At 40.0% G+C, this 13,533-nt stretch overlaps 1 protein-coding gene across 2 annotated transcripts in view; it reads left to right on the top strand.

Moving 5' to 3' along the window:
- METTL24 (methyltransferase like 24) overlaps positions 1-13,533 on the top strand; it is a 105,196-nt gene that overhangs the window by 43,394 nt on the left and 48,269 nt on the right. For both annotated transcript variants that reach the window (XM_053914264.1, XM_053914262.1), the window contains exon 4: positions 4,203-4,431. In XM_053914264.1, the coding sequence (XP_053770239.1) occupies positions 4,203-4,431 (229 nt within the window). The remainder of the gene's footprint in view (positions 1-4,202; positions 4,432-13,533) is intronic.

Genomic DNA, 13,533 nt, shown 5'->3' with positions numbered 1-13,533 from the left:
TTTTTTTTGCTTTCCTTATACTTCTGAGCTATTAGATAAAACAGTTCTGCTGTAAGATTTTAGATTATTCCATGCAAAAGGGTAGTTTCTTATTTTCACTTAAATGTTCACTATTCAAAATCAACTTTGTAACGAGCAGATGAGAACAGTTGAATTCTACTGGGAATAGAAATGCACAGATTATGAGGGCCAACATTTGATTCAAAAACTGAAAATGCTTAATTGAAAACTGGGAACTAAATATTTCTTATGCCCTAGAAAAGGACACTTGGGATTGTGGATATAACACTGATCACACTGTTACCCAGGACTTAGGGTCCAGACAAGCATCCCCCCTTTCTCAGGTGAATTGCTTGCTTGAGGGGCAGTTAAATTGCAGGCTGACAGCATCTCAATTGGTGCTGAATGAAGAAAGAAACCCAGGACGGACGTGGAAACCCAGAAATGAGGGGCATGGGTTCCCAGCACTGGGAGTGTTGGCAGAGTTGTGAGGTAGGTGTGAGGGCAGGTGGCAGGGGGGTCATACGGCCCAGCACCCAGGCAGTCCGTGCTCCAAGCCCCAGGGCTGTGGCAGCAGCACCACCTCCGTGCCCAGTCGTCTCCATCCTAACTGAGGACGCCAGGTTCGGCTGTGTGGTGGGTGAGCTCCCTGCCTTCTCATCTGTCTCCTGCCTTCCCTCCACCCCCAAGACCTGGAGCAGGTGTCACCTCCACCTTCTCTCTGATGTTTGACATGTCTCTACTAGGAGCCAAAGCTTTTACTTGTATAGTTAATGTAAAAGACTTTTTTTTTTCTGGGAAAGTGACCTGGGTGTGAAGTTCAGTTGAAAATTGAAATCAGATCATTTCAGTTACATAGACTAAGACAGGAAAGGCCCTGAAAGGAACGTTATGTTATGGAGAAGGGGAACGACAAGAGAGACGAGAGGCCGTGGGTTCCGACGGTAGCATCATCTACCTCAGAACTTCAGGTGGGTCTGCCCTGCCAGGCTTCCTGGGTGGACCGTGGAGGGCTGGCGGTGGGAGTGGGGGCAGGGCTGAGGGAGGTGCCTACAGTGAACTGGGAAAAACCCCTATTTCATCCTTCGAATGAAAGACTGCTTCAGGGGTAGGAGGGAGAGTGGAAAGGAAAACTGAAGACGGGGTAACACACAGGCAAATGTTTCTCATCTCTTCTTCGGTGCTCTGGAGGGTTGCACCACTGGGCTTCAAGACATTATTAATTCAGCATCAGACAGAAGAAGATCCGATAGGTGATGCACAGTAAGGCAACTAGAGCCAGTATTTTACACAGGGAATCCTGCACTTCCAGCTGCCATGAGGTCCAGCGACTGAACTTCGGTGAGGAGCAATGACTGAACACTGGAGCCCAAAACTTTCATCTTATAATAGTTTAATTAACACAGGCACTCATGGTGTATGTGAATGAGGAATCAGAAAATCACGGGCCCAAGGACACTTGTAGATAATTTGTTTCCTAATCAGTCCCGTGAAATTTTAGCACCATAGATATACTGTAATCTATTTATGTAACGTATGTATCTGTGCTTTATATGTAAAAAAAGGAAGATGTTTTTGCCCCCTAAAATCAATTTTTGCCCCCTTAGGGGTAAGATCATCCATGCTGAGGATATATGTAAAAAAAAGAAATCTTGGCATTCCATGCAGTTATTTAATAAAAATTAATAATTATAAAATATTTTTATCCACTATTCAATGTCATTTATGCCTCGGAAAACCTATTTCTCTCCCTCTAGTAGTTGGCTGTTTATAGATCTAATTGTAATCACTTTAATAATTAGATAATAGATAATCTAATTATCTATATCAAGATAGATAATCATTTGCCAGAGCCTCTGGTCCCTGCTGGGATGAAGAATGGACTACAGAACCTGCTAGGGAAAAACGCTAACTTCCATACTTCTTTCAGCCCTTCTGCCCTCAATGATGTGGGATAAAAGCTTTCCCTCTAGCTGCTCTGATTTTAGTTTTTAGTTTTTTTTTAACAACTTCGTTGAGATATAATCCACATACCTCACAATTCACTCATGTAAAGTGTGCAGTTCAGTGTTTTTTGGTCACTGTAGTAATTTTTACAGCATTTTCATCACTCCCCCAAGACAAGCCTGCACCAATGGCAGCTCTCTCAATTTCTCCGCAGCCCTCTTCCCCCACTCCGCCTCATAGTCCTAGGCAACCACTAACCTACTTTCTGTCTCTGTAGATTTGCGGGTTCGGGACATTTCATAAAAATGGAAGCATAGAACACATGGCCTTTTGCGATTGGCTTTTTCGTTTCGCATAATGTTTGTGAGGTCCATCCGTGTTGTACCACGTATCAATGCTTCATTCCTTTTAATTGCCCAATCCTATTCCATTGTATGGATATACTGCATTTTATTTATTCACTCATCATTCGATGGACAATTAGGTTGTTTCTACTTTTTGGCTTTTGTGAATAAGTTGCTATGAAAATGCACGTGTAAGTTTTTGTGTGGACATTTGTTTTCATTTCTCTTGGATATATACCATTTTAAATTCCTGCAAGCAATGTATGAGGGTTGTAACTTCTCCACATCATTGCCAACACAGTATGATTGGTCTTTTTGATTCTCGCCTTAAAAAAGGTAGCCACCTTATAGCCACTAGTGGATGGGAAGTGGTATCTCGTTGAGGTTTTGATTTGTTTCTCTTCACTGACTAATGATCTTGACCATCTTTTTATGTATTTATGCTCTGAGTTTTCGATTCCTGGACATAGAGGACACTTACCTTAGTGCTCTCAGGAATATTTTAAAAGGAATAGCCAAGGACCTAAAACAGTGCCACATCCATCTCTTCTGCTCTTAGGTAGTCATTCTGCCACACCAGATCAGATCAAGGAAAACTTACTGGGGTGACAATGCTGTGAGCTGTGTGGGTGCAGCAGGAGGTTGAAAGTAGGACACAGGATCTCTCGGGTAAAAGGAATGGGAGTTGTTGTGGGAGGAGTGCTGAATCTTTTCCTGGCCAAAAGGACAGAGAGACTTGTACCTGAGGGACAGTAGAGACTGACACGCAGCAGATCCAGTGACGAAGAGAGCAGCACCGTGGGAGTGAAAGGAGAGGACAAGGCAGATAAGAGGATTAAGAAAGTCTAAGAGGAGGATCGCTGTGCTGAAAACTTACTTTATAGTTAACTAGAACCAGGTAAATGATTGTTACCCGAAGAGCTAGTATATTTCTAAATTACGAAATAATCTGAAACAGTAGAGTCTAAGAGGATGAAGTACTTCCTCACTGGGTCCAGGTTCAGTCAATGTTTTATAGATACTCCGTGGGTTATTGGTAGTGTCAATCACATCTAATTATAGAATTTGGGGCAGGGAAGGCATAATCACCATTAAAAAAATAATGTTCTCTCAGTTAATTTCATCATTCAAATTGATGCTTTAATCAAAGTGAAGAACCTTATATGTATCACTAAATAAGGAATATTTTTGAACAAATTAAAAATTGGTAAGTATATGAATTTTCCACACAATGTGCCATCTATTGGGTGCTTAAATATAATTTCTTTCTCCTGTTGGTGAGAACTTTAGGCGAGATGCCTCATCTGCTTCTTGAGTACTAGATCCGGTAGGACCACGAACGTCTGTCTTTTTTGCTTTACAGAGCTGTTTTAAAATGCACTCTGTTTCTAAGAAAACAGCTGCCGTCTTTAAGTCAAACTGCACGCACAGCACTGTGGCCATTAGAATGGAGACAAATGACCTTGTTAGCAGGAGGTACCTCTGTCCCCCCACGGGAACTGATCCTAGGGCTTACGTTTTCGACATGAGGAAATCTCTGAAGACAGCTGGATAGTCTTTGTTTCACTGCTACCATGGTTTACATCTTTAAAATAAATTTGATATTCTTCTACATGTTTGAACATGTGATCCTCTGGTCTGTGTTTGTGTAGCAGTTAATTTCCCTTCTTTCTTTTATCCAGAAGCTTTTAGCTATAATGCTTTTTGTGTACAGTTAGTGTGCAATTTTTGTGAATGTGTATAGTTAGCCACATGTTAAAATAGAAGTCTTGCTACCACTAAGAAACTTGGCCTTGGAACTGTCAGTTTTATCAACCCAACACTTTTTTGCTTTATTACCTGTGGGGTTTTTTTTTTTTGTTTTTTTGTTTTTGTCTGTGTGTTGATTTCCATCCTCCTCTTTTTCTCCAGGCTGGGAAGTGACGACACCCATTTTGAGGTTAGCATGGCCAACGATGGATGTGAAGTGCATCGTTTCGACCCTAGTGTTAAATCAGCTCACGTTCTGGAGAGTCAGCACCTTTGGTATCACCGCTTGTCCATCAACTGGCGCGACCCCCACCCAGCTGTTGCTGCCCAGAAACGACACAGCAACACCAGAAAATTGGGAACCATTTTGAATGAATTTGGGCATCACAAGGTGAGATTTTTTTTCATTTGATTTCATAATTTAATAAAGTCAACAATGCAAACCAAGAATTGGATAATTGAAAGTTCAGTATTTTTAAATGTTGTTTTTCAGTTACAGTTTATATTCAATGTTGTTTTGTGTGAGTTCCAGTTCCAGGTGTACAGTACAGGGGTTAGACAACCATATATTTCACAAAGTGATCCCCCAATATTCCCAGTACCCCCCCGGCACCATCCGTAGATATCACAATATTATCGACCATATTCCCTATGCTGTACTATTTTGTAACTAGAAAGTCCAGTTTTAACCTAACCCATCACCCCTCATTATTTATAGTGCCAGCTCTGTAGACATAAGGTTTTGACAAGGATAGAGATATTAAAATTGCTTTGAAAAATTTAGTTGCAGCTGAGTAGTGCTAAGTAAGGTTTTGGCTAAGGCCAGACAGGAAGACTAAGAAACCTACTTCTGGCATAGGCTCCAGAGCACCATTTCCGATTGGCACTTGATTTAAAACTCCCAGACAGAGGAAACTACTTATGTCAGCCCCAAATACAAAAGGGAATCAGACTCAGGCTTACCTCTGATAGCAGATCGCTCATGTATCATGTTTCTCCATGTGGTAACAACTATTTTGAGCCTCCAGGCGCTTGAAAGTCAGAAAATATGTGTAGCTTTGATTAAAATGTACTTTGTAAAATTGAATGGACACGATGTGTGTTGCAACTGAGATACTTATGTTCAAAGGATGCCAAATCTCTACAAATATTGTATTGTAAGTGGATAGCAAGAAAAGAGACTCAAACTTTGAATCGTGTCCTGAAAAGCAAGCTTTAGTGTAGAGCTGAGCTAATTGCATTTTGTAGGCAGATACTAGAGAAATTCTCCTGAGTGTAGTTGACTTAGGTTTGATCACCAGCCCTTCCTGGGCTTGGCCTACCTTGGCCTATTATTCCCAGCCAGAGGTGCCCTGTAATTTAGAACATGCCAGAATGGGTATGTCTGAGAAACAGTGTACATGGAGCTCAGTTTTAAACTTTAGTTTACTGCTTGATCTTTAATCAAGGGTGTTTCCTCTGTGTTGCTCTTTTCCCTCCTCCCTCTCCTCCTCCTCCTCCTTCTTCTTCAAAAAAACTGCCTTTATTTCAACAGCAGGAGCTGCTGTAGAATTCTTCAAAGAGTTTGCTGTGCTTTTAACATGTGATTAACTATTGATTTGTATTTTGCTTTGCCACTGAAAGTACTAGCATTTAATAGTTAGGAGCCTTAATGAAAAATATATAGGATTTCGGGGGTAAAATCTGTGAACAGGACCCAAAGGAGCGAGAGCATTTTTCAGAACTTTATCTTGTTTTTGCTGCTTGTTACCTTCATAGACCTGTTTTTTACAGCTGAAAATTACAGGCTTGATTCTCTCATATGTCAACTCCAGATTATTCAAAGAGCTAACTACTGATTCTTTGTATTCATTTAAGCGTTTTCCTGCTCCTCCTTAATGCTTTTTACATCCTGGTCCTATCTACCCACCCCCAGTCTTCGAAAAAAACACTGAGTAGATGTGAAACTCAAAGCAACTTTGCCTTTTTCAATAATATGTTAGCAAAAGATTTGGTAAATGTGAGGATAAAATAAGACTTTGAAAAGCAATCTGTGGAAGTAATTTATCTAAGTCACACCGCCTATGGAAAATGCGTTTTCAGACGGCAGGTTCCCACCTGATTTGTGCCTGTTTAACGCCCTGGGAGCTGAAGTAGGCAAACCTTTATGCTGGGGATGAAGCAGGAAGTCTTGGCTGCTCCTGAAACAGCAGGAACATTTACATACCTAGAAAGGAGAAATGTTTTGGAAAATTCCTTGTATTCTTAAAACAACTTATTTATATTAAAAATATGAGTAATGCCACTTAAAATTGTTAAGATGGTAATTTTTATGTGTACTTTACCACAATAAAAACATAGGAGAAAACCCCAGTAATAATGAAAGTGATCTGGCTCAGAATTGCCAAGTATGCTTTTGCTGCTTAAAAAAAATCCCTTGTTGTAGAATTTAAAAGAGACTGATGTTCTTTTTTAGAGATGCTTTCGGGGGGAATGCTTTACAAAACCAAAACTAAACCCATCCGTGTGAGTGATGACTTCCTTGAGGACCATGTTTCTAGGAGTTATGCGATGGCAGATAAAAGGAATCTTGTTTCTGGCCTGTGGCAAGGAAGGTCTGTTTTCATTTTTCTGCATGCGTACAGGCACTGGTAAATAGGACGGGCTCTGGCAGGGAGAGCAAGTAGAACACACACGCGCACATGCACACACACACGCACAGGCGGTGCTCTCTGCCTTGCCTTCTTCACTCATTTTTCTGGAAGTGAGAATAGAAACCAAAGGGGTTTTGGTTATATTGTTGTCACTTCATGATTTTCAAACATCTCATATTGTTTGGTGATGTTTTTCATGTTAAGCTGTTATTTTTCTTCTTTTTATCAGACCTTGTGATCCCAGCCACTCAGGCAAAAATGTAGGCAAAATGAAAGGGAGTGTTTTGAGATGATGACAGAAAGATGCATATGGCTTTCTTACTGCTTTTAAAACTCTTTGGTAATTTCAACTTCGAACTATAAATCAAAAAATCTTTCTAAAGCGTCAAGTGAGAGCAGCTGCCTCAGCAAAAGCATGGGGACCAGAAGCCCAGTCTGTCAGGGAATGATATCTCCTGAACCCAGCATCATTTGAAATGATTAATGGTCTTTACTGAATTGCTTGTTGCTGTAACTACGCATTAGAATTTTCCAGAATATGAGTAGAAATATTGAATCTGAAATTTCTGCACATATTAATCATAATGTATGCTTTTTTCCTTAAAGTCTTTATTACACAGAGTATGCTAAATGATCCGAGCAGGTTAATGATAAATTTTTTTTTTCACTCTCAACCATGCTGATGACGTGAATAACAGGACCACGCTAGAGCTTACCTGCAAATGCACTGATCTAGGTTCGAGGCATGGTCCCCTTTGTGGTTTTTGGAACTGGGCAAGTTGTAAATGACTCTCTGGTGCTCAGCTAGACTGTCAGTAAAACTGGGTCAATGATACTGCCCAGATGGATTGTTTTTGAGAATTAGATCAGAAAACACACTGTGAAATGCTCCAGCAAGGTGCCTGGCATGGATGAGTCATTTGTTCATAAATGCAAAGAATTTTTATTATCAATTTCAGGAAATTTTCTACTGAATTTCATAGAAACCATTTTCTTGCTCTGTTTTCAGGGAAAATACATTGGAGATTTTTCTGGAAATTGCTAACTGCCCCTGATACCAGCCAAGAGTTCTTAATGAAAGTTTTGTGTGAAACTGAAGGGCAATTGGTCCTTCCGCGTGCTTGTTGGGAGCTGCTTTGTTTGCTGCCTCGAGGTCCTGAACAGTTTTGCTGAGATTGTATAGAAAGTAAATTCTGTGCTGTGCAGAAATGAAATAAGCTGCTGAGAATTAATACAGAGCAGATGTAGACCAAGGCGGACGACCCAGGGGGAGCTGGACTTGCTGCCAGCTCAGTGCTGAGGAGGGAGACGGTCCTTCTCTCTGGATGCTGCCCCAGTGGCTGAGCCTCCCCGTGGACCCTTATAGGAGATGCTTCACTGGGCTGAGGGCTCCTCATTCATCACAGAACATCAGTTCTGTTGTGTGGCCGCTGCTTTATTAGGGAGAAGATGGGCTTTGAAATTAAACTACAGAAAGATTCCTTTTTCTTTCTGCTTCTCAAATCAGCAAATATAAACAAGAGATTGACACTGCCCTGCAGTGGAATGCTTGCTTGGAATAGTACTCATGCTTTGCTTCTGGAAGTGGAAGATGATAGGCCCTTTCAGGAAAAAATTTCAACCCTGTGTATATATGATGTCACTTTTTAATTCCTAGAAATCTTTGCTTTACACTTGATCTTAGCCAAAAGGCCGAGAAGCGATGAAATCTTTGCTTTAAATTTGTATTGTCTGCTATTAGTTCTGTCATTCCAGCTTTTTTTTCTTTACTTTTTCTTTTTGGATAAGTATTTTCATGAAATGTCATTCTAGATTCCTTTATTTTCAGTTTTTTGATATACTTTTAGTTTAGGTAGTGTATAAGAGTGACATTTAGTATATGCCTGGATTGTGTTTTTAAATTCAATCTGATAATCCTTGTCTTTGAACAGGCGTGTTCATAGTTTTTGTAACTACTGGCATATTTGGACTCTTTTTCAACTGGGCTTTTAAATTGGGCTTTTTTGGTTTTCAGTACTTGTTTCTCTTCTTGCCAAAGCTTATTTATTTCTCTTGCCAAACCTTGTTTTTCTTCTCATCAAAGCTTAGTTCAGTAAAAGTTATGTGGACAACTGGGCAGGCTTTTGTTAAAAAAATTAGCTTTGATTTTTGTTTGATGTCTTCTACCAAAAAAAATAAAACCAAATAATAAATATTTTTAAAAGCTGATACTATAAAACTACTAGAAAAAACTATGGGGAATTAAAAAATAATCCTGGAGTAAAGAAGTCATGAGAGAAGGGATGATTAATTTGATTGTATATACATATAAAATTTCTGCATGGTAAACATACCAAAAGCAAAATTAAAAGGTAAATAACAAACTGGGAAATATTTACAACTCATTTCATAAGCACAGAGCTAATTTCACTGGTATATAAAAAGTTTCAACAAATCAGTGAAGAAAAGATTAGCACTTAATACCAAATTGGATAAGAATGGAAAAAACGATTCACAGAAAAAGAAATACAGATGGCTCATATGAAAAAATGTTCTTACTTGCTCATATTAAGAGAAATGCAAATGAGACTATACTTAGATACAATGTTTTCATCCATCAAATTATCAAAGATAGAAAGTGGCATGAATGTGAATTGGTACAATCTTTATGCAGGGCAGTTGGCAATGTCTATTACATTGCAAATGCACATGCCCTTTGATCCATCAGTTTACTTCTATGAATATGCCATATGGTCATGTGAACTGATATATGAAGGTTATTGTTTGCCTCACTGACGCAGCAAAGGATAAAAAATTATCTACATATCCACCATCGTGGAGATGTTTGAATAGGTGATTGTACATCTTTTCACAAATTATTTACAATGTCCCACGAAAAAAGGGAAAAAGCAAATCTTGATCTGAAACAATTTCTGAAATATATTTATACAAAAAGGAACTCACAATGCAAAGCAACTGCTAAACAATTTTGAAAAAGAACAAAGTTAGAGCACTACTTGATTTCAAGACTTAGTGTGAGTGACGGCCATCCAGCGAGTGTTGTATTGGTAGATACCCCTGTAGCTCCACAGAACTCAAAGAGAATTTGGACATAATCACACATATAATTGAATTTATAATAAAAAATGGGCAAAATATTTGAACAAACATTTCACCAAAGAAGATATAGAGATGGCAAAGCACACATGAAAAGATATTCAATATCCTTAATCATTATGGAAATGAAAGTTAAAGCCACGGTGGAATACCACTTCCCAAATGCCAAAATGGCTGAAATTGTCTGAAGATTGATTACACTAAGCAACAATGATGATGTGGAGAAACTGGAACTCTCAAACATTTCTGGTAGGGAGGGAACCTTTTTAGAAAAGAGTTTGGCAATTTCTTACTCAGTTAAATGTAGATTTTCTAAAGATTGACCCAGCAAACCACTCCTAGGTACTTACCCAAGAAAGTTGAAAACGTGTCTACACAGACTTGTACTTGAATGTTCATAGCAGCGTCATTCATAATAGCCCCAACGGGAAGCAACCCCAGTGTCCATCAACAGGGTAGTGGGTAGAGAAGTTAGGGTATGAATATACCATATACAACACACCATATACCATTGCATCTGTGTATGATTGCGAACCACACAGCGATAAAAAGAAACAACCTTAGTGATACATACGGCATGAACAAATCTCAGAGACTTTCTCTGGAATGAAGGAAATCAGATGCAAAAGACTACGTACTGTATGATTCTCTACTTAGGTGAAGAGGCAGAACTATTCAATAGGTTTAGAAATCAGATAGTGGTAGCCCGAAATATGTGATGGGGTGATGGAGTAGGAGGTTTATTGAAATCGTCACAGGGGAACATTTTGGGGCGTTGGTGAGTACATGGGTGTATACATATGTCAAAAGTCATTGACCTGTATACTTAAAGTGGATGAATTTTTTGCATATAAATTATACCTCAATAAAAGCAAATTGCAGAATGTGTGTATATTTCTATCGTTCTACCGTTTCATGTAATTATTTTTGTATGTATGAAATCTCTCTGAACATATACATAAGGAAATTGTGATCCCAGTTGACTCCAGGGAGAAGAATTGATTGGCTGAATAAGGGACTGTACTTTCTGTATCTTTTGAGTTTTGTGCTTTGTGAATATTTTAAAAATGAAAATATTTTCAGTAGCTTCTTCTCCACTTTGTTTATTTTCTACTTCTGGAGTTCCTTTTTGATATATTTTGGAACTGCTCGGTTTATCCTCCTTGTCTCTTACTTGCTTTTTCATATTTTAAAATGTCATTCACCATTCTACTTTTGGGTGACTTCCTCAGTACTACTTCCAATTCTTTAATTTCCTTTTTAACTATGTCCAGGCTAGAGCTTATACCATTTATTGATATTTTTAAAAATTGCAGTGACTATATTTTTTACTTCCAAGATTTTGAATTGGTATTTTTCCTGTCCATCTGTTCTTTTTTAGTTTTACATATTTTTATTTCAAAATGTATTACCACTGCTCGAATGTTTATGAAAGTAGGTATTATTCTTACTGATTGCCCTGAGCATTCTAAACATACTTATTTTAAACTTTTGTCAGATTGTTCAACAAAATTAATTTAATCTCCAAATGAAATGATGTTCCAATTATTGCTTTGGTTGGTTGTTTCTCACCAGTTGATTTCTGTGTGTATTTTGGAATTTGCCTTTGCTGGCTCATTTTCAGTGACAGACTTTTGGTTTGGTTTTGCTTTTTTTCTTTTGTTTTTGGTTCACCCTTCTCTGCCTAGTGATTTTGCAGTCACCTTCAAGACCTGGTCTTCCATAAGCATTGGAGGGCACCTGCTCCTCCCTGTCTGACTGGGAATATTCAGTCACTGAACCACCCAGGGTTTGGCTCGTTTGCTATTTGCTAGGGTATCTCTTTCCTCCCATCTCCGTAGGCTAGTGGTTGGCTTTAAGCCCCAGCCCCAGCCAGTGGCTGTCGGCAGTTTATTTCAAGCCCCTTTCTGACCCAGGAAACTCCACTAGCCCTTGGTTTTAATGAATGAATGTGGTTCAGCTGCTCTCTCATGGGAGCACTTCAAGTTCCTGGTCCCTGTAGGTCATGCGCCCCCAGGACTTCTGCCACCTGCTTTAGGGAAGGAGCCCAGCGTGTCCTGGCTTCCATCCTGCTTGCTGGTTCATGGAGTTGTCCATCTAGCCTTTAAGCCCTGCCTTGTCCTTTTCATTTGCTCTTTCTCTTTTTTTCTTCTCCCTTTTTGCTTTGTGCTGGCATGGGGCGGGGTGGGGGGGCGGGTGGTGCATCTTGCCTTCATACTTTTAAGCCAACTTGATTCATCTTTTTTACTTAGAATTATCTGGAGAAATAATATGCATGGACTCAGGAGTCAACTGTTCTAGTTATGTTTGCTAGTAAATATTAAAAATCCCTAACAAATGAAAGATTTTAAATGCTTATGTATAGTGCCCCAAATCATATTCTATACCAAGACTGCTCACATTGAATGTGTATGTTAATCTTCTGGGGAGTCTGGGGTGGGGCCCCAGATCCTGCATTTCTAGTAAGCTCCCAGACAGTGCTGCTGCTGCTGTTTGGGGGACCATACACTGAGTAGCAAGATCAGTACCACAGCCTGAGAAACACAGAGGATATTTAACAGTAACTGGCAATGCTGGGGCCTGAAGCTGGGTGGTGTTCCCCCAGAGGCCCAGCACAGGGCCACTGAGTGCTCCCCTGATGTCCTCCTGGCTCAGCCTGAGTTCCTGCCAGGGATGGTGTGTGGTGTGAGGCACAGATGCTTTGTTGTGCTCCAGACCATTCTCCCTTCCATTTCTGCACCAGCCTATTGCATCAGATTTTTGTCCTAGATGTATTTTCCCGGGACCATTCTTTCCTCAGGGAGGAAGCTGCTTTATAAAAAATGTCTTGTTTGGTTGTCTACCACACCAACTCAAGGTCCAGACATGCCTGGGTCCTGGATGATTAATGGGTTAGCTGGATCCCTGCTCTCAGATGTGTTTTCCTAACTCAGCTTTGTGAGGCTCAAGGCCAGAGACCCTTTGTTGTATGGAATCTCATCCCAACTGGCTAGGGAAAGACTCAGGAAATATGTGATACTTGCCAACCTGACTTTCTCAACAGAACCTTCCTATAAAAGATGTGCAGAGTGTAAAAATTAGAATACTTTATCTTTTATACATCCTATTTCAGAATTAATAAGCATCCAGAGGCCTTAGTTAGGGATGTTTCAGAACATTTGGGTCGAAAACTCCATGGAAAGAGGACGTGCTTCAGTAAAGGAAGAAGCTTGGGTGACTCTTTTAGCCCCCAGTGCAGTCTTCTATTTGGATTTGTTTAAATTCCCTTTCAGAGAGAGGTATCTTTCTGTGTGTTTGAAAGCAGCTTCGTCTTGCAGCATTTCAATCACCATGGTGCTGTGTTTCTGTGAAACAAGCCAGGAGCAATGGAGGAGTGATGACTCATTCACGGCCCTGAATTGCAATCTGAATGCAGAGACATCTTCCGTCTCCATCAATCTGCAGTGGGCCCTAAGGACAAGCCATCTTGAAAAAGTGAGTCAAGAACTTTTTCCCTCAACATTCAGGAAATGAGTTTTGGCTCTTTATCCTTTTCACTCTTACCTAACGGTGAGATTTGCTGTGAAGCAAGAGGCCTGGGCTCTTCTTAATGAATTTCACACCGTTCAGTATTTAGCCAGCATGTAGACACCATCAGCTACAAAGTCCATTTGAGAGTGAACTTGGTTCATCTGGAACTAGCGGTGGTTTGTGTTCACTTGGATGTGTTCTCCCCTAGGTTTTCCTTGGGCAGAAGCCGTGTCTGGTGTTTTGTGTGAACGGTG

The sequence above is a fragment of the Desmodus rotundus genome, chromosome 11 (genome assembly GCF_022682495.2).
Source record: "Desmodus rotundus isolate HL8 chromosome 11, HLdesRot8A.1, whole genome shotgun sequence".
Classification (NCBI taxonomy): Eukaryota; Metazoa; Chordata; class Mammalia; order Chiroptera; family Phyllostomidae; genus Desmodus; species Desmodus rotundus.
This window is presented reverse-complemented; position numbering and strand designations above follow the sequence as displayed.